Genomic DNA, 22,165 nt, shown 5'->3' with positions numbered 1-22,165 from the left:
AGGAACAGCAAGAATCAAGTGGCTCTACGCTAGAAGTTTCTAGAACTCCATTCCAAGAATCAATTTGTCATCTTTGTGTATACTATGACCCCAAAAAGTCTGCTTATTGTGTCTTTTCATTATTATTGTTTAAAAAAAGCTCCTTTATCTACAAAACTATCTGAAGTTCATTCATGTTTGTGTGTGGCTGAACAGAGAGAAAGAGCAGCGCCCACTGAACTGCTGACAAGCATCTGTGACACTTGCTCGTTAACAATTTCAATCACAGTGCCTCTGAATTGGAAGATGAGCTCCAAAAATCTGCTTTTGTGGAAAGAAGCCTTCTTCATCCCTCTTACTCACCTTGCTCTACTATATATCAAAGCCAAACGTGATGATATCTGAGATACCCATATACATTGTCATTGGAGTTTTCTGAAGACATTCTACGTGCTCAAAGTGTTCACCACTCTTGAGGACAACCCTTCCTTTGAAGAAATTCTCAAAGTGATCACAAATCAACTATGTGTTTGTTTAAGACCACATGATGGTCCTCTAGCCAATTACATGCAAGCCAAGTAATGCAAAGTAAACTAGAACAGACATACAGCACTGAGCTAATAATGTAAGGAGTTTCAGAAGCAGTACTAGAAGCACCACTACCAAGAACCCATAACAAGGCTCTGCTTTGGCTGTTGGAGTGTGTTTTGCAGTCGGGATGAAGGAGCAAGTAATACACTTATATTCATGTATAATTATATTCCCCTGTTTTCAGAAAGATTGAAGCTTGCTAGTCACTTACATGCATCAACAGTACAGAGAATTAACAGATTAGTTTCAACAGAAATCAAGACACAAGAAACTACTGTCCCAATTCAGGCAGCATATTTGCATTGCCAACCATCTTATGCTCTCCATAAGCAGCCATTCAGCTTTTCATAGCATCTGTATTTTGTCTGTGCTGCCTCCTACTAATATCCTATTTAGTCACTGGCAGCTTGCTGGAAAGATCTGAAAGGAGAGATTTACTTTTTTTACTTATGTAAAGTTTTAGTAACTACAACGCCTTATATTGTAAGTTTAGAGCTTCCAGATGTTTCATTAGATTTAGAAATAACCTGAAGCTTAAGAGGAGAGAATTAACTTATTCTTGCAAAATAATACACAAAAAAACCCTTTCATCCTCAAAAAGTAATTGCGTCCTACTACTTATTCCTCAGCTACAGACCATCTCAATCCGACATCATAATTTCCACAAAGGTTTGATGTCACGGAGGACAGCAGCTTTTACCAATAGTGTGTGGTGAACCGAAGCAGGCAGACAAAGAGGCCGCAAAGCCTCTTTTCAAGAAAGCATTCTTGGAGCCATTAAAAGATTTAGCAGTGGCCCAAAAAAATGGTGTTGGGAGCTAGCTGGCTACTGTTCTGATTCCAGCTCCAGCTCCTGTACCCTTGTAAAACCATTCCCCTATCCCAAGTTTTCCTTCATCCATTAGTTCAGCTTGATTAATTTAAAAGCAGTGGAATTTTTGAAATACGCAGCTTAACACTGTTTCTCTACTTGTCTTCCACAGTTAACAACTCTTACCAGCACCACTCTACACCACATTTACTCTTGGTCAAACCAACTGCAGGCTGTGGTCCTCCAGAGCCCCACCCATAATTTCACAGACTCCAAAGGGAAGTTTTTCAGCCAAATCCCTTAAACAAGGGGAAAAAAAAAAAAACTAACAAAAACAAAACCAACTTTGTCATGCTATCACTAAGCAGCTGCTCAGTTCATCCAATTGAACGTTTGCCAACTTCATCCACAGAAAATGCCTACAAAGTAATACTATCTCTAAAGCCTTAAGGCAATTAAAAAATGCATGACTGGGAAACAGGACTGCGCAGAAAATGAACTGAGAAGCACTTTCGTGCAGGGATCCTCCTATGAGGTGCTTATCCTAGCTGAAGGCTAACTTAGATGCTTAGAAAGCCAGTAACAGTTTCACAAGACCTGTAGCTGAGAAATCTGAGCGCGAGCAGAGAGGACTTTGGCTATCCTGCTGTTATATCTAGCACTTCCGAAAAGCACTACAGTTTGTATAGAAATCAAATGTACAGAGGCTTCTTTGAAATGACACAGCTTTCAAACAGCAAAATCACTTATTTTCTCAATAGAAAGAGCAGCTAGGAATTCTGGTACTCCTTAGCACCAAATTAGCAGGATGTAGCCTGACATGAGTTTTAAGCAACACAACAACAAGAAGCAGCCTTTTGACTTTAAGATTTTTTTTTTTGCCAAATTGGTTCCTGATTTGGTTCACCTTTCAGCTCTGAGGGATGTTGCTGGCATAATGGCAGGAGAACAGCCTGGAGTGGAAGTTGCGTCCATTCTCCTGGCTTGAACAAATATCGCACTGTAGCCTCAGAAAGGGGCAAAAATGCCTTAGCTTGAATACTGCAAACAGAAATCAGTTACACATTCCTTGCTTCCCACTTCATTAAGCAAAACAGATACTGGAAGAAACCCAAAACAAGCAGCGCCTGAGCAGACCACAGACTGTTGGCAAACCATCAGCTAAGAAAGAGCTCAGTCACTTTTAAGACGATGGCAAGACCCGGCCCTTTTGCACAGCTTTTTGTGTAGTTTGAATCTTGGTTAGTATCTGTTCCTGAGAGCAGCACTGGGGACGACTCTTGGCTAGTACAGGTATCTCACATGGACCACGCGGAAGCAGCCAGTGCTAGCGCAGATACAGGCTGCTGCCTGGCTGTACTTGCCTCAGTGGTGACCTCTCTATTAAGCAACCACCAAAACCAATTGCTGGCACTAACTCTGTTCTCAGATAACGTAAACAAGCTGAATGAAACCTGTTATAAGAGAAAAATTCTGAAGTAATTTCTGCAGCGAGCTTTTTCACTGTTGGAGTTAACTGTCAGGTTAGTCGGTCAGATGAGCCATGTTCTAGAGCAAATACAGTTCTTCAGTATACACCACCACCTCGTGGCCAGAGGCCTGAAACTCCCGTAACTGAACATATTCTGCAGTTTGAATTCTAAGAGCCTCTGAACTGAACGCCACTGACAGATCCTCAAATTACACTGTCATCCGGTGTGAGCTGCTCACAATTTTTTTAATTAGCTGTGAAGAGGGAAAAGTATCCTACATGCAAAGTGCTGTACCGTTTCAGTTTCAAGGCAGCTTACCCATCACAAGTGCAAGCTATTTAATTCATGCTGTAACCAAAGGAAGATGCTACCTGCTAAGCAAATGAGACACAAGAATTTGTATTTTTGACTTTGAACACATCGAGACTAATACAGATTTCCCCTTTCTTACTTTCATAATGAAAAAGGAAAACTAAGACAATAAAGACAAATATGCTGAATTTCTTCTCCTGGTGCGTTAAGTCTACTGATCTTGAAAACTGCCTCTAGCTCCCCAAGTAAAAAGGGATTTCAGAAACATTCACATATTTAACTGAGGTGCAAACATCAAATTTACTAGAGATGAAAATCAAAAGCATTGCCCCTGCAGTAACCAGTTCACAAGACTGACAAGACTGTAAAAAATACACAGCAAAATGCTCTGAAAACAATCTAAAAAGTCGGCAAATTACAAAGGACAGACAATGGGGAAGAGAAAGGAGGCAGCTAGAAAAGCTACTCACAAAACAAAAAAAAAAATCAATACAAGACAATACAATACTATCTCTTAGATAAGACTAAGATGACTTACCTCTAGCTGGAAATTGCTTATACTGTTATTAGGCTGATCGGCCAAGTAGGATAGTAAATTGGTTTATTGCTCCAGAAATTTCAAGTCTACATGAACGAACAGGTAACTATGGATGTGTCCACTGAACGAGCTATCTGTCAGTGACAAAGAGGCTCTCTTTGGCTTCCCCCTTCCACATGCTTACTGTTAGAAATACTCACCAACAGTTGTACCATCTTCACCCATAATGCACTTCATGGAGGTGATGATTTGCTCCACAACAGGAGGTGACAGTGATGTTGCATACACAGCACTGTGAGAGTATGTCCTGAGGTAATCAATCAGTTCCTAGCAAAACACAAGAGGCATCAGACATGGCATTCCCAGCATTTGGAAAAATGCTTTATTGTATTGTCTTAATTTCAGAGTAAAACTGGCCACCACAAGAAACCTCTTTCAGAACATCATGGAAGAGAACAGGTAGCTCAAGGATTGATTTTACAGTACAAGTAATAAGCAGTTGAAGAGCGAACAGCGGGGACATGACAACCCATAATTATGTCACAGGGCAAGAACATGTGTTGATCAGAGACAAATGCCTATGACAGACTTGTTTAGCTAACACCATCAGCACTGGATTGCAACAACGCATTTGCATTACACAAGCTGTGCACAGGCCATGTTTCAAGAGTGTTTATTATAACAGTAGGAGTATAAAACAAATGAAATAGTGGGGAGCAGGAACCATAGGTGCTTACTTATCATGCTCAATATAATTGTTTCCCCACAAAAGTCACCAAACAGGGAAATAGTTCATAAAATATTTTCTCCCATTTATCAGCACAATATAAATAAAGCAGCAGGTGTAATTTAAGAGTGCAAGAACCTCAGCCTACCCCTCCTGCATTTCCCAGATAAATACACCTGCTACATTTGTTAGAGGGCAAAAGCAGGTCATACACGAACAAAGGACAGACACACCATAGACCTAGGCTGTTTGTTGTTAACTGTAACAAAACCACTCCAAAACACCCAGACCACTCCAGCAAAATAGTATAACGATCAGCACGAATGCCAGGACAGATTCTGTCTTCTGCTACCATAAAATTAATAATGATGGCCCTGTAAATAGCACAAGCCAGGAACATATCATAGAAATAGTGGAAATGCTCAATGTTATGTTGGTGTCTGCCTGGAGTCAGAGTTAAATGAAAGGAAGTTGTAAAGGGACTTTGAAATAAACTAGGTAAGAAGATTTAAGGCCTTTTACCTCTGAAGCAATCCCTCAAACAGTATGTAAAACACAGTTGCGAAGGACTCTTAGCTGCTTTACTGATGCCAAGGGAGTTAATCCCACTGACTCACTACTTTTGGAAAAAGATTAATATGGTGCTTTTCTTCTGGGGAAGATGTCTGAGTAATTTTAGGTCAAGCGTAGTAAACTCCTAAAGAGGAACATCCACAAACCCACCTCTGCATGGATAAGCTCGAGTAATCGTCACTACTAGTATCTAAAGAATTACTGTCCTGGGAGGAAAATGGTAGAATTTTACTCTCAAATTAAGCTTAGAAGCCTGATCTGTCAGATATGTTTGAGGATATGAGAAAGGGGACACATGCAATTGCCTACACCATCCCTCCCAAAAGGAGGGGTCTGGCAAGGGCAACACATTCTAGCAGTACTTTCCAATAGAAGACGGTCAGTAGCCAACCCCCACCCCCCAACCCCCACCCAAAAAAAAAAAAAGAAAAAAGCGTCTTTTTAGAAAGCAAACTGTTTGAGTCCCAAGGGAATCAACTCTACCAGACCAATGTAAGAAGGGGATTTTCCTCCAACCAGGGTGAAAAACTTCAGCTTTTGGCATTTTTCCTACAAGTCTCATTAAAAGTAACATTAAGAAATCCCTGCTTCCTGGCTCCTAGCACTTCCTAAAACGATATTACACCACTACCATACATTCTGCAAGCTGAGATCACTGCTGACCGTGTGAAAACTATAAAATGATGAGGTATTTCACAAGACTAGGTTCTTTTGCATTGCACAGACTTCCACTGTAGTAGACAGTACGTAAAATTATGAAACAAATGGACAATCAAGGTACTCGAGCAATAGATCAGCTTTGAAATGCTTAATGAAGGATACCACCACCAGCCTGAAACAGCCATGAGATTCCCAGCTTTTTACCTTCTTGCCCCCAATGTATCCTCCAGCAGCTCCAAAGCTCTTGGTGAATGTTCCCATCATAACATCCACATCTTCAGGATTGAGGCCAAAATACTCCACTACACCCCGGCCAGTGGGACCCAGGGCACCTATACTATGAGCCTCATCAAGGTATAGATAGGATTTGTACTTCTTCTTAAGGGCAATCACTTCAGGCAAACGGACTATGGATCCCTCCATACTGTTGAGAAACAGAAATTCAGTGTAAGTTGATTTAATGGTCGGGGCCTCCTTATAGAGCCTAAAGTCACTAAGTTTCTTTTCTTCACTCTCTCAGTAATTATAAGAACATAAAAATTGCTAGACACATTGTGTTTCTGCAGAGAAATAACTCCCCCTTGCAACTGGGGCCCAGATCTCTACTTTCTACCTGTTTAACATCTCTGGGATGCTGACATACAGGCTAAATAGTAGCAGCAAAGGTAAATTAAGGCAACGGAATGTGTTCAGTGACGATTTTATAAATGAATTATCTCATTTTTACTTCCACCCTAGTGTCAGTATTCTGATCTGACACCTACTTACCTGTTGTTTTAAAGTTTAAGAACTGACTAGGCACTCATTAGTAGCACTCCGAAACATCCCATTTTGTGCTGAAAGTCACTAGGATTTAAACGCTTAACACAGCTAAGCCTACTACGTGCTCCTATTCACTCTCAGCAAAAACATCCAATTTGTGCGATTCTATCACACTAGCATCATCTAGTGAGCACAGAAAGAATGGAATGGACAAGCAATTTAAGACCTCAGCTCCGATGTAAAAAATCAGTTTAGATTAATTAATTTCTACAGTCTAATCAGGATGTGGGAAGCACTGTGATAACACCGGGTGGAGCTACAGTACTAGCAACAGAAAGTCCAGGATGCGAGACATACACAGCTCAATTTAATTCGCAGATGAGATAAATGAAATAACTATGAAGTCACAATATTCATAGTTTGATTTGGCAAAGGAACCCAAATAACTAAGCAGCTAGATCTCATGTGGAGGGTCTTAGGAATACAAAGAATAGTTTGTACCTGTATATTCCTTCCACCAAGATAAGAATTTTTTTCCAGGGCCTCCGTGTACGAGGTTGCCCATGCACAATAGCATCTTTGAGCAGCTTCTCCAGGCTTTGCATATCTGCACCAGAAATTACTGTTAAATGGTACCAAAACAGCTACTAGCTTGAGCTTTGACATGACTAAAGACAGCAATACTCCAGAAATGCACAAATTGCTCCTGTGTGGAAGACAGACCATACATAAGTCCATAAGCATGGGCTTCATTTAGCTGTGGGCCCACAGATGAGACTAAAGGGAATGAGTGACTGTTTGAGGAAGAATTTCACCATCCTAAGCTAAAAGCACAAGTTAGAGCATTAGGCACACATAGCAAATAAGGAAGGAAAAAAAAAAAAAGGAGGAAGGTATCTCATCGTGAGGAAAAGAGAAAGCAAGTTAGGTAGTAAGTGTGTCCTTGTGGATAGAAATAACTAAAAAACAGCAGCAGCAAGCTCAAGAATAATCAACGAAAGGTAAGTAGAAGATAGACCAGAGTGCAGGACAAGAAGGGGAACAAGTGTACTTTTTTATTACTGTGTTTTAAATTGAAGGGACTGGAGATGTGGAACAGGAAGCTACTAAACCAAAAACAGAAAAGGAAGAAAAAAAGAATCACCAGTATAGGAAAAAGGACAGTGCTCAGCATACCAGAAACTAGACAGATGAAGTGTTAGTAGTAATGTATTCTGAAACCTTACTAGCTTTGGCTACGAGCATTTGACATGATCCTAGGAGACCTGACTAATGTGAGCAAATAAATACACATGAAATCAGTCCTGAAAAAAAAACCTGAGGAAGGGATTGGAGATGGGAGTAGTCAAATCATAAAAGCTAAAGTGCTGAGCAAGAGACAGATATAAACACTAGGGCATGAAAAAGAGCACGAGCAATCATGAAAAGAGGATTGGTAGAGACTAGGACAGTTGTAGCTGTGAGAGGAGCTTGTGAACTAGAACCAGACTAGAAATTATGCAGCAAAATAGGTCAGTTAATAGACTGTTAGAAGATAGCTAATGTTTAGAAAAAGACAAAGATGACATCAGCAGTTGAGTCCCTGCCTCTAACGAATCTTTCAAGGAAGAAAGGAAAGTTTAATGCGGTCAGGGAGAACAATGGAATATAAACTCCTGCTCTGATCTCTCAAGAAAGAGGGAAAGACTGGGAACTAGGTCTGACCTTAATAAAAAGGACAAACTGCAGAATTAGGTAAAAAAAAAAATGAAAACATTGAACAAGGATTTTAAGAGGGATTTTCCTTCCCCCCCCCTTATTTCTAAAAAGAATATGAACAAAGCCATTAATGAAGTCTAGGAAAATGAAGTTAACTGAGGCAGCATAGGGTATAACAAGAGCTGGACTGAGAACACGTACATAACTGAGTTGATCATCATCTTGACAGGCCAAGATCATTGCTTACATTTTGCCTTCTGATTCTAATCTGCCACTCCATTCTCTTTCACAGATCCCCACCAACTATAAGGTTTCTAGAATATCCCCCAATCTCACCATTGCTAGTTTGTACCCCATACCCACAGATCATCTACTCTTCCTCATCACACCAGAGCTTTTAAGTCCTTCTCCTCATACCCAGAACTATGTTTGTCACCAGTCCTCTCTGAAATTCTGTAACTGGATGCAATGTCCAGAAGTTATGTCTATATAAATGCAAAAGTTGAATGCAAAACTTTTGTGATCTTGCCCAGCAATTAAGATTTATGGAAAAAAAACCCAACAAAAAAAGATATCACTAATGTTGTTACAGTACGCTCTATACTTCTGTAATGAAAATTATGAGAACAAGAGAGAACACAAAAGAAACAATAAGCACAGCAGAGGATCCACTATTAAGTAGGACAAAAAAAGGAAAATAATTGCAGCCACCCAAGCTTTGCTGCCACCACCGCACACTTCAAAGAGAGCAAAAGAGTCATCGTGATCTCAGACTGATACTATAAAGAGTATTAGGAGTGGCTGAAGAATGAAGATAGTGGCTTCACTGATCAAGGACAACCAGGTACCTCTTTCACTGAGAATAAGAGAAGGAAACCCTTCAGAGTCTTAATCTGAAAATACCTCTAAATATAGGTTCTAAATACCTCCTTTGGAGGAAGCTCAAACTAGCAAAGTGAAACAAATACTTAAAGCAAGTAACTCAGTAAAATTAAACTATGCTTCCCATCCCCAAAATTCCTTTTGTACTACATTGTACCAATGCACAGCTGTCTAGTTTAGCTAGGACATCGGCATTCATAAGCTTTTGTTACTGTAAGATCATGTCAGCATCTGGTCCTAACATTAAACTTTCTTACCCTCCAAATTGTAACCTAGACCACTACAAGACTGCGTTACTATGCGACACGGACTGTTAGAATAGTCTAACTCTGCTGAGCTATCCAAGTAACAAGAAGCCATGTTAAAACACTCATGCCCCTAGACTTGCCAAAGGGCAGCACGTCCTCTTCAGATGCAGAAGATGTAAGCCAGAACAGCTTCAGGATAAAAATGTTATCAGTTGAGACTGAACATATCAAAAAATATCCAATTCAGGATGATTACATTCTCAGTAGCAGCAGTCTTCTGACCTTTCAGGCAACCAGCAATTGATTTCTTTCCATGAAATTGGATTTCCAACTATTAGAAGATATAAGAGATTGTATCTGACCTATAGCATCTGCAGAAAGGCAGAGTCCACCATCTGATACTTACTGTTGTGCTTAAAAATTCGAATAGTTGCTCCTGACAGTCTTGCTCCAAGCACTAGCGATGCATGATTCAGTTCATCACTCAAAATCAGACAGCCCTGAATTAGAAGGGGAAAGAGGAAGATATCGAAAAGGTTACGTTTCGCAGCCAAGCATATAACACCTTTCAGTTCAGAAATCATTTAAGAATAAATAAATAAATATGTATTTCCAACATAAATGCAGCTAGTCCAGGCAATGCTTGCTAACAAACAACTTGCAGCCTCAGTATGGCAAATAAAAATACACAACTGCTGTTAACTGAAAGAACCACGTAGGTTTCACTTTTCCCAGAAGTCCTGCAGCTGAATCTGTCTCAATATCTCGTATTGATGATTAGTCCTCATCCTCCTGTGCAGCCAGGTAAAACAGAGCAGAGCAGCTTGTCGCAGTTCACTCAGCAAGTCTACAGTAGTGCTAGGAAACAGGCCACCAAAGCCCGAGATTAAAGACCTTATCACAAAGTTGCACTATTTCTTACATTAGGAGGTAACCACTGATTAAACCCATGTGTGCTCAGTGGTACCAAAGGGACTAATTTTCTTTAATGAAACACTATTAAGTACTTTGTAGATGGAGGTAACATACAAGAGACGGGAAGTGGAAAACAAAACTGCAGAGTGAACTTGAGAAGTCATTAAACATTACATTGAATTTGTTTGCTTTTTGAAAAAAGGGAAGATATACCCTTGGACAAATACCAAAACAGGATAACATCTGTTTTGAGAGCAGCAATGATTACAGGTCAATAGCTGATATGCTGAACATTCAGCCACAGTGTTATCACTGTGGACTACAGGAATGCATATTGGGGGATTAGTTTGCGAGAGCAGTATTTCTAAATAACCTTGGCCGACTCCCAATCACTGTGCAAATCTGCTGCAACTCTAGAAGTGACTTTCAGTTAAAAATCCAGAAAGCATGTAAAGATGCTGAAGATTTGACACTAAACACACACTCATTCTATGTTTCTCTATTAAACATGGTGGAGGGAAGAGTCAAGAACATTTCTTCTCCGCAGTGAGAGTTACTAGAAGGAGTTGTTAAAAGCATTGCCTACAGCTACACAAGGAAGTGTCACAGACAAGAGTATTTTCTCCACTATAAAGGAAGTCTTGCACTAGAATTGCAATGTACCACGAAATATTCTACACCCTGGAAAAGCTCAGGCCTGTTTTTCCCCAGAAACTGCACTAAATGTCACATGTTCAAACTGCTGTTAGAAGGATTCACACTGCATATCTCAGAGACTCTGGCATAAACAGCATGGAAATCTCCAACTGACATTTGCTCTTTGGAACTACTACACCAGACAAGGAGTATGTACACTACGTCAGAGGGCATCACTGTGAAACACTACTGTGTCAAAACCTGAACATAATAATCCAGTACTAGTATCCTTCTTAAATGGTAGGAAGTAGGAAAAGTGATAGATTAAAAGAAGAGGAAGAAAATATTAATAGTCTTGAAGGAGCTTCTCCCTAAAAACAAGTACAATCTTTTGGTAGGGAAAGATGATTTAACAAATCAATGAGCAACCTCTTTTCACGCCCCTGTAACAGAAGGGGACATTCAATTAGACAAAATAAATTAATTTAAAAAGAATCCAGTATTGTCTGCCACTAGAGAGATGGCAAAGGATCAAAGAAGCCACTGGTACAGTACAGCATTCACTGATGATCATATCTAAAACTGAGTGCTGCTACTACAATGATAAGACTTCAGTTGCATTTATCCAGGAGAAGACTAACACTAACTGGAGATCACACTACTGGTATCAAGAAAAACATACGCCAGTGAAGATTAGACTTACCACCACATCCTACAAGGCAGACATGGAAACTGAAGCGAATGCCACATTTTACCACAAAGTGCTGCATACATAAATGGCGTAATTTAGTCCTGAGCACTTCATTTCACAAACTAACTATACATGGAAATTAATTTGTTTTCTTACAACCAAAAAAAGATCCTTCAAGCAGTGTTACCATAACTCCATTATCTAGCCTCTGTCAGCCCAGAGCTATGATGAAAAGCTCTGCACTAAAAGCAGTACAGAATGCTGTTATTAGCTAGCTACAGTAACTACATTAATGACGCTTAGTCCAAAACTGGCAAGTTTTAGAGTCTAGCTTATCCTCAAATGGTCTAACAACTTCTGTCTATGTAATCCTCAAATCTCACATTTTCTGTGGTCTAGACTCAGCATGCTTGGCAGTGACCGTACTAGGCAGCCAACAACTTGGCTGTCAACGGCGGGTCTCTCCTGCTGAAAACTGACGGGTACAGAAAGACCTGTTTTTAGTGATGCTTTAGCAGTGCTGAAATACAACTTTCAGTGTACACCAACTAGTAGAAGTTGCTCTTAACAAGGTATAGTAAATAAAGATCAACTAGGTAACGCTGATGAAGCTTTTGAACTCCTTTTCCTGACCAATGCTGATCAGATTACGGGATAGAGTCAGATCCCAGGATAGTCAAGTCATATTTGTTGCTATTAAAAGAGGATTCAGTAGCAACATAAACCAAGTGCCTAAGGATTCCACAAAACAAAACCAGAACTGGTGGTCCAGTACTACATATACGTGAGTAACTTCATTGCAGTGGTTTGTGTTTTAAGTTAATTACGTTGCAATATAAGTGCCCAGATACGATGTAAATAATGATTAGCTTCAAATCATATCAGTGACTCCTTCTGGCCAAATGCATATGCCATTACTGATTATATTTGCCAAACCTCCAAAAATTTGTGTTCCAAGAAGCTTTGCACCTGAAAATGTAAGAACGTGCAGAGAGACACAAACAGAAGTTAAAAAGAAAAAAAAAAAAAAGGAAAAAGAGAGCCCAAGAGTTTAATTAAGCATGGGAATCTCCCAACTTTACTAAGGACTCTGTCAAAGCATTGCCAAACACGCTGTGCACACACAGCCAATGTGTACTGGGTGGTGCCAGAATTCAGGATTTATGCGAGTCCTTATTTGCAGACAATGAAGAAATCAAAAGTGCAGAGAGAAGCAACTTCAGGCAGCCAAAAAAAGCATTTAGTGAACATTCTGAACTGTGAAATGGTTTGTTTGACAAGAACTCTTTTCTTCAGAAGAGAGCATTTTCTATTCGGAGTATTAGCACCTGAGTATAAGGGCACTTCTAGTGTTACGAGGCAGAAGCTTCTTACTACTTTATCTAAAGTGCACAAAAACTAAATATGCTCATTAACATAGTACAGACTGCTGTATCCATTTATGAAGAGAGTTTGTTTAGTAAATGTGCAAGTTATGTACATGAAAACAGGTATGTGACATGCCTTGGAATTTACTGTTCAGATTCCCTCAATGGTTGTAAAACTATTAAAATTCAAATGTGAAAACTAAGGAGCTGAGTAAGGTGTCTCAAGGGTATTCTCACAAGCTATTGAAAATATACAGTGGGATCCACACAAAGAAGATTGAGTAACTCTGCAGTAATGGGCAATTTGTACTGACTTGGAACAGACAGAAGTCTACTTATATATGTCTGACCATGTGCGTTCCAAATCCAAAAGGTCTCAGAGAAATCGTGAATCACGTTTCTGCTGAAGACAAAAAAATCAGGGAGATGTGGGATGACAAAGAGCAGAAAAATGCAAGTAAAAGATACACCATCAGTAACATATGTTGTTCAAAATCATAGCACTGCAGAGGTATTTGACTCCAAGAAGAGGGGATTTGAAGTACTGAACTTCTCTCTGGCATCAGACTCAAAACCATCTTTCCTTAGGGAAGACGTCCGATATTTAAAACTTTAACAGATCAAAAGAAGAGAGGCATTATGTAGATAGTGCTGCTTCTTTGTTACAAATAAAACAACACACAGGAAGACAGTACAGCTAGTCAAGAACAGATTCACCAGGAGGAACAGTTGCTGGGAAGAACAAGGCAGCAATTTTATACACCGTAGATATCACAAGTAGAAGAATTTAAAGTGATCTCAGGAAGTGGGAAAACACAAACGGAATAAAGGGAAAATAACTCACTACACAGGGACAAAGAATTCCATTAGGCTAGTAGAATTAGGCTAACAGTGAATCATTTTCAAAAAAAGAGGAAACAGTTCCAGTACTTACACTATTTTACTCTAAGCAGGAGCTAAGAGAATATCTATTTTGCACCAGCTGATGTAAACAAAGAGTGCTCTTCCTTTTCATTTTCCAATAAGTAAAATAAACATAGTTTGAGAAGCAGGACACTCAGGCTGCATTGCGTACTGCTTTATGGGGCATATAGTAGACATCGTCAGTCTTTACATTTGCCCTTGTTTCTCGCAAATAGTTTTTCTACTAAGATTTCGTTCCTTCAAAGGAAGGATTTTTCAGCTGTCACCCAAAGATAATAAATTCTGCGTGTACCAACATGCAGTTCAGCTTATCTGTGTCTCACTGACACAATCACTTAGTGTCTCAAGAGCATCAAAATACCTTCAGCCAATCGGCTTGTCAATCAGCCATTTCATACACTGCTGTGTAGCCTGAGGAAGCAAGCCTTAACATCCTAGGCTCTCTCCTAGAAAGAGGGCGAGACTGCTACTGGTCCCATGGATGCCATTTCCCCAAAAGATTTTTGCCAAGGTTAGAGACACGTACTGTGACCTACAGTTTTACATAGAGAATACCTGCAGGAGTTGCCACTGACGAAAACCAAAACCAAACGAGTAGCTTTTAGAAAACCCAACCACCAGAATCTGTGTTAGATGAGCTTTTGCCAGTGACTTAAGCCATACCTTGCCAACTAAAGCAGGAATGTTCATAGAGTTGGTTGCAAACCCCATTCCATATGCCATTGCAGATTCCACACCTAGGAACCTGGCAACTAGCTTTTCCAGCTCCTCATGTTTGTCCAAGTTTCCTGCACATAAAACAAATGAGAAATTTGGAGTGAGGAGAAGCTTTCACTATTGCTATATTCTACAAGAAGAATTTCTACCAAGCAAGCTGCTCTTTATATAAGGCCCCCAAGGGAACACTGAAAGAAAAAAATAATATGAGAAAACATAAGTGAGCCAACTGCTGTGCCATGTAAACTAAACCCAGCAAGTCGATTTGTCTTCACTAAAGTAAAAGCTTCTTTATTGATTAGTCTAAGGTTCAAAAGCTGTAACAGGTAATGTTTGAGACCTGCAATGAGATTACAGCCTTTGAAACATACATTCGGGGAACATCCTATCTTGCTCAAACTTACCCATCTCCTGCCTAGTGCTGCACACCCCAGCTCCATACTGGGACAAAACTTTAGCTGCTGCTTCTTGACAAGTCCCAGCCTTCTGTGCAAATCCAAGGTAGTTGTAGGAACCCATATTAATAATGTCCTTTATCACTCTCCCCGTGTACCTGTGTTTTAAAAACACCACAAGTTAGGACAGCCACAATTAAAAAAAAAATATTAACTGCACCAGAAGATGCTCATTTCAGTTTCCTAGAATTTACGCTGAAATGTTAAAAATCAATAGAACCAACCATTGAATTATTTCAGTACTGCCTCTCATCAAACTGAAACGATCACTGAAAAATAGGCTTTCCCTATCTTGTGGTCTCCAACTAGTTCCCACAACAGTTTACATTAAAATGCACATTTGCTGTCATATCTAACACTGCTTGAGGCTTCTCAAACTGTTTGTTTATTCTCTTGCATGTCCCCCCTCCATCCCAGAAACATATAACTTTTCAATTACAAAATAAGATCTCTAGATCAATTAACTCGGCAGCCCCTCAAGCAGGATATCCTCTAGCCACAGAAAGGAAACACATCTGGCACTGCTGTGCTAACAATACATGACAGAGATTAAGGAAGAAGTTCAGTTGAAAAAAGCTTTTAATTATTTTGCCCTTGAAAGCCAAGGAGACACATGACTAGTTTCACCAAGTACTGTGCTGCAAACCTCTTCACATCAAACTTGGGATACGTCATTTCCAATTTGTAAAAATCCTTGTCCTTGCATTTCTGATTTTGTTTCTACAGACTACTGCAGTTCTGACTCAAAACAATCTTGTTAAATTCAGTTTCAGGCAGTGATGTTTACTTCAAGTGTCAGGACTGATTCTAAATCAACACAAAGTCACAAGTAGCAGTGCAATCCAAAGTATCTACTCCAGGTTCTAGTCATCACACACAAGAGTATTAATTTTATTATAGGTGTATGCCCATGCAATCTTAACATTGTCAAGAGCCTTAGTAAGTAGTCAAAAGATGATACACAAATAATGACCTCACTGGCCAGATGTGTTTCAAAAGAGCAAAATTCATTGCTTCTAGCCACTGGAAAGCTCAGAACAAACACAATTCACTGCTCCTTTAACCTCACAGCCTGCAACTTGCTCTCATAGACCCTCTACTTAAAGATAGTTTTTGGAAGTCTTTTCTTCAATTGTGACTCACGTAAACGTCCAGTTATAGTCATGGGAAACTCTCTCCATCATGTCCACTTTGGCCCCTGGCACACTGCAGATTGGACGGTTCCAGCTGTCCCGGATGCGCATGTAGAGGTTTCTGTTGTAGAAATTTTCAAAATCCTGGTACAATGGGACAAAATCCTGAAACACATCAAAAGCACTCAAAGTAAAAGGAAAACACGTATTACAGCAAGCTAGGAATAAGAGGAATTAGTTGTTTCTGTCATTCCAGTGCAATTTAGAAATAAAAAAAAATAAATCAAGAAAACTCAAGAAAAAGTTAAGATTGGTTCATAACAAGCCCTGAAACCAATTCCATGCAAAGTATTTTTAAACCATGAAAATCCGTGCCAGTGCAAAATTATTTGAAGGTGTGACAGCAGCAAAACTGAAGAGATTCATCTGCTAGCACAAAAATCGACCTGCTAGATGCGATTTCCAAACTTTTTCAACCTGCAAATCTACTATGCCCCCAAGATTTCCTCATCAGTAGGTGCTTATTTGTATATAACTTAAGTAGCTTAATCTAAAAGCCATCAACCACAACCAGAAAAAACAAATCATGGCATGAGGTCACACTTCAAGTTAGAAAGCCTCAAAGAATTCTAACCGATAGGAGCAGGAGTGCTGAAAGCAACACAATCTGAATTGGGAGCTCCTAATGACAAAATGAGGTCTTGTTTGAACTCCAATGGGACTTGAAATACCTTGGCTCTCCTTCCGGCTCTTGCTGGGTAGTTGAGGAGAGCACCTCTCTTGAAACATACAGTGACCTCCTTCGTGAAATGCATGGGCATATAATCTTTGCAAGAGATTTGTATTCAAGCTTCAGAGTTAAGCAGAGCAAGGGAACATGCAGTTGCTTTCTGGCACCAAGCAGTATGCATTGCTCTACTGAGTACACAAAGAATGTGAACACTAAGGTACTTTGCCGTATTTTATTCTGTACATAAGAAATGCATTTAGTATAGCAGCACTATCATTATTATAGAGGTTTCTGTTAAAGTTTTCCACAATTTTTTTGTTCTGAATCCAAGCTAGTAAGCTACATTATGGCACCTCTCTTCTGCACAGTTTATCAGCACTTAAGTCCCACAGGATTTCTTTGCATGAGCATTTCCTGAATTCTAGCTTCCCTTCCAACATTTTTCAGGAAAAGTAAGTGACTGTCTTGAATGGATAACACAGAAGAACGTCAAACTAACTGTGACAGCAAGGACATCTGAGCACTCAAGAACATTATTTTTTTTTGCCTACTTTTTGCTCCAAAGTCATGAGATTTCCTTATTACTATTCAATTAAAAGGAAGTTTGACATTCAGTAGTGATAAAAATGCATAATTCATTTGCTACTGTCGAGAAAAAAAAAGCACCTTTTTAACAACCTACAAAAGGAAAAAGTAGAATTTATGACAAAGGTAAGAGCTAGCATAGCATTTCTTCCTGTTTTTCATAAGAGAAATACAAACATGGTGAGGGGCATTTTATTTTTGGCGACAGGATAAGCAAGACAGAATATCTGTCTGACCAAATATTACAGTGCCTGACATTTGCACCACTGAATCAAAACTGAGAGCTTTTATGCCAGCTTTTTAATGACAACTCAAACAAATGGACACTGACAAGCTTTTACTTATAATGTTCAACTGCAGGAAGAGTACTTTTTTCTTTACCTTCCTATTTTAATGATTTAACAACTTTGTCCTTTCAGTTTGGAGTAAAGGAACCACCTAGGTCCACCCATTTGCATCCTCCTACGGGAAGCTGCACAGGCAAGATGGAGCCCAAAAGTGCCAACTTCTAAGCAGACATAGTTGCAACTAATCCCTCTTCTGATTTGCCTGTGCATAATGACATGACAAAAAGTCACAAAGATATTAATTTTCATCATTTGAACTACGGAAAAACAACCCAAATTTAGCCAGTGATCACTCCTCCAGAGAATCACAAGTATGTCCTTTCTCAGCAGAAACAAGATTTCTATGAGCTAAGATGCATGGAAGGGCAATTATTTCTTACATGTTCCTCTATTTAAGTATAGTTCTGCATTATTTCATACGTGCTAGGTCTTTTCTGAAGGCCCTTTGTCAAGAGAGGTTAACAGGGGTAGTGGGTCAGCTAATACAAAGCTGTAATCCTCTAGAAAATCATTAGTTTTCTGAAGTAGCATTCAGCTCTGTCCTTCCCCGACTTCAGTGTCTCATGTTGCTCCTGGCAGAAAATGGGTTTCCAGGCTGAATCGCTAACAAACTGTCTGCTTTTACAATGGAGAAAAGCATCTTCGTATTGACAAATACATTCAAGAGCTTCCTCCATGTATGAAAAGTTACACAGCTACAAAGTGGTGATGTGCATGAGAGTACTTGTAGCAATATACTGAGAAGATCCCGATTCATGAAACAAATTCGAAGTAATTATCTACAAGTATCTGAATCCCTTTGCTACATCATTTGTAGAGGGGTAGGGAAGTGGGAAGATCAAAAAGAAATTCAGGCACATTAGAAGATCAATACTTGAGGGGCTTGCACTTGTTATGTCTAATTATAATCTACTAAGATCCTTTTAAGCGTTTTCAACTCCTCTTAACCATCTTTGCATGAGAATTCAGCTCGGCAGTAGTCATTCAAGCACACTGTGACCCAGGAAACAACTGAAACTTTAGCCAAGGTTCTTGGCTAGGAGCGGAGGCTGGAAATGAGTCATTACACCAACTCAAGCAGGTATGCCTGGGCTGATACAGTCCAGTCTCACCTCGGATAACTGATCAGATAAAGCATGTTTTATTTTGAAGCCCAAGCTGACAAAGCAGGAGGAGTAACAAGCTGAGCTAGTGAGATAAAGACAATCACCCACAACACATTGACACCACCAAGAGTTATAACACAAGCATGATATTACAAGTCAACAGTATAACTAAGTTTAAAGTGATTTAACTGTGAAGTAGAGAAGTTCTCTGAACCTAATGAATTATGATAAGGAAAAAAGCTGTCTTAAAAGTCAACAAGAATTCAAGGAACAAATTATGGGTAATGGAATTAAGGTCTAACACAGAACGCTAGTCTTAGATTTCGGGGGTACCAAGCTGTAAGATTATAGCAAAGGCTTCTAAGAGAGGCATCAGCTTAATGCCAGGCTCTTTGTTGTCCATCCCCCCCAGCAATAAACCACCCTCAGCTAGCTCTTATGAGAAGCTTCCTTGAAACGGGACAGGCAGGAAGCGTAACTGATATAAATCAAAAGTGGATTGTCTATTTCCTCAGTAATCCTAACCCCACCAAGAGGTTCTAATTACCCATGCATCTTGAGAACACAAAAAAGAGAAATGGTAGGGATATGGTACCTTTAGAAACTGGTACTGACTTTTGGAGTTTGATAGTCCTCTTTTGGAGCCAGCATACAGGACCAGATGGTTTGTCTTGTTGGTTTAGGGGTTGGTTTTTTGTTTGTTTGGTGTGGCCTCCTACACGCACACCCACACCGATCTTTCTACAGTGTAACATTTCAAATGGAGAGTGGAAAAGACAGTACACCAAAAAGACCACTTGAATTCCCCATGGAAATTATATTTTTCAATTTTTGAACCAAGAGAAAAAAAACAACATTTGGGGAGGGAAGGGGGACGAAATCTATCAATCCTTACTATTTCAAGTTTTTGACACACGCAGCCACAGTGCTGCGCTGCAAGTGTCCTACTGCTGAAAGCAATCACTGTCACCTTTAAATGGCCTTCAGACCTTATTGTTATTTTTTCATCAAGTTCTCATCCCATTTCAGATCCAACACTCTTTCTAGCCGTAACAGACCCTAAGAATACCAGCCCGAGATGTAACAGCTTCTTTTGGAGGAAAAATATTCTAGGAGCGAACTGATTCTTTGAGCAATCTTCAGCATAAGCACAGTCAAACAGCCGCAAAGGTTATACAAAGGAGAGAGCAAAAGCAGCATATTCCTTCATTTGAATTCATATCAACATGGAGCTAAGAAATCGTGACCAGCTTCATTTCTGTCAATTTAAGCCTAGAACACATCCCCTATTAGTAAGGCGATGCCTGACGAAGAAAGCTAGGTACTAGTGGTCTCCCAGAAGCCTGGAAGACATAGCCATTTCAAGGAAGACTGAAACAAAGGAAGAATAAAATTCTCCCTTGGGGTGCAGCACCTTAGCATAGGTGATTTGGGAATCCAAGATTTCATCATACTGTAAATTAATACTACAACAAGTGAAGGTCATAACGAGAGCTTTGTAACCATTAGCTTGGGGCACGGTGACATGCAAATGCAGCGATTATGCTGCTTTTAGAGCCAAGTTTTCACAGCATTGCACCTAAGCTAACAAATGGTCCCATAAGCACCAGCTGGGCTTATCTGCAATTCACATAACGCATTCCCTGATAATACAAAACTGACTCTGAATGGAAATCAAGTAGACAATTGCAGCAAATTTCAGGCTTCTAAAAGGAAGCAGAAAGACAAGTTCCATCTCACTGCTATGTGAGTCAAGAAAAAGTGGAGCAATAACTGTGGGTAGCCTTTATACCATCAAGCTGATAAGCTAATACAGATGCTAAGACAACATTGAGCAAAAGACTCCAGTTTACTGCCCCTGAGATACTCCTACAGCTGGATTCCTGTGAACAAGTGTTTGAAAACCCCAGATGCTAGAAAAGTGTTCTAACTGGGCAAGGTATTGAGCATGAAGAGGTATGTTAGAGAGTTATCGTACCCATTTGCACAGTTGCTCCCATCCACAAAATGTACAAGGTAATCAACAGGCAAATCAGACCAGAAGAAAGGAAGAAGTGATTTTCATCCTGCCTATAAAATCCTACAAGCATTTTGCAGATCTAAATGCATTATATAAGCGGACATTACATTAAATTGGGTATGCATAAATTGATTACAGAGTAATCAAGAATTGTTAATCTTGCCACTTGCCTAAAACAGACCGATAACGCTTCAGAGAGGATGTGCTACACAAGACTGGTTTCCAGGAAAAGCCCATTTGGATATATTTTAAACAAAGCCAAAACCCATCAGCCTATTTCCTGGAAATCAGTACTAGCAAAGCCTGTCCCTTTTCACCCTTTTGTGTTCCAACTGTGAGCATTAGGTTTTCCTGGAATCATTAATTTCAATGCAAGGCTCTAATAAATTCCAAGGAATTTCCCCACCCTCAGAGACAGTCCCAATATAGACTTGTGGGAAAGCCTGCTATTTATATTAGTTTGGTCACTTTTGGATTCTAGTTCTGATGCACAGACTAAGATTACAATACTAAGCAACAATTTAAGGAAGGATTTGTCAATAAATTGCCCTCCAAAATACAAAAAAAAACCCCTGAAAGGTGGCTTTTTTGGTGTTTATTTTTAATACTACATTTTGGACCCGAGTTTATGTTATGCTTTTAACTGTGATCACCTTCAGAAACACACCACAGAAAATCCACATGCTTCAATTCCACAACTTTCAGGTCAATTTCATTCAGCCCTTTATGAAATACTTCCTCACACTCCATAATTTTGTTTTGCTCACAGAGCAGGTCATCACACCATGTTCAGCTACACAGCTACCCCCCCCCCACTGCCTTTCTTCCAGCTTTTCATCTAAGCAATTATGAACTATTTCAAAAAGCTAAAGCTAACCCTTTTGCTTGATACTTAAGAAAATCAGAATCATCAAGCTGCCTCTTCAGAATTTAAGTAATATAAACGTTACTTTCAACACAGAGGTCACAAGTCTGCCAGAGACTACCCCAGGGTAACCCCATATCCTGTGATTTGCATGTATTAATTAAAGAAAAAAGCATGAGTTTCAAGCCTTTTCTGCGCACTAATATCTGCATTCCCTTAACAAAAGATGATGGGGCTGTCAGCCAGCAGCTTGAGAGATTAATATATTTGAAAATCCTGAGAAACTGTTTCAAAACAAACCATTGAGCACCACCGTCCCCCCCTGCACACCAAAATAAAACCTGGCTCCCAGACTAGATACGCTGTGACATGCTCTCATCAATTCATTTGCAGGCAAACAAAGCTTAAAGCAGCAGAGTGT

At 39.7% G+C, this 22,165-nt stretch overlaps 1 protein-coding gene across 1 annotated transcript in view; it reads right to left on the bottom strand.

The window, feature by feature from the left end:
* SPTLC2 (serine palmitoyltransferase long chain base subunit 2) overlaps positions 1-22,165 on the bottom strand; it is a 74,665-nt gene that overhangs the window by 37,362 nt on the left and 15,138 nt on the right. The window contains exons 3-9 of the mRNA XM_063332978.1: positions 16,102-16,256; positions 14,908-15,056; positions 14,450-14,574; positions 9,660-9,753; positions 6,927-7,032; positions 5,868-6,087; positions 3,904-4,030 (exon numbers count right to left, since the gene is read on the bottom strand). Coding sequence (XP_063189048.1) covers positions 3,904-4,030; positions 5,868-6,087; positions 6,927-7,032; positions 9,660-9,753; positions 14,450-14,574; positions 14,908-15,056; positions 16,102-16,256 — 976 coding nt within the window. The remainder of the gene's footprint in view (positions 1-3,903; positions 4,031-5,867; positions 6,088-6,926; positions 7,033-9,659; positions 9,754-14,449; positions 14,575-14,907; positions 15,057-16,101; positions 16,257-22,165) is intronic.

The sequence above is a fragment of the Chroicocephalus ridibundus genome, chromosome 4 (genome assembly GCF_963924245.1).
Source record: "Chroicocephalus ridibundus chromosome 4, bChrRid1.1, whole genome shotgun sequence".
Classification (NCBI taxonomy): Eukaryota; Metazoa; Chordata; class Aves; order Charadriiformes; family Laridae; genus Chroicocephalus; species Chroicocephalus ridibundus.
The sequence above is the reverse complement of the archived record's forward strand: the minus strand, read 5'-3'. Positions and strand labels throughout refer to the sequence as shown.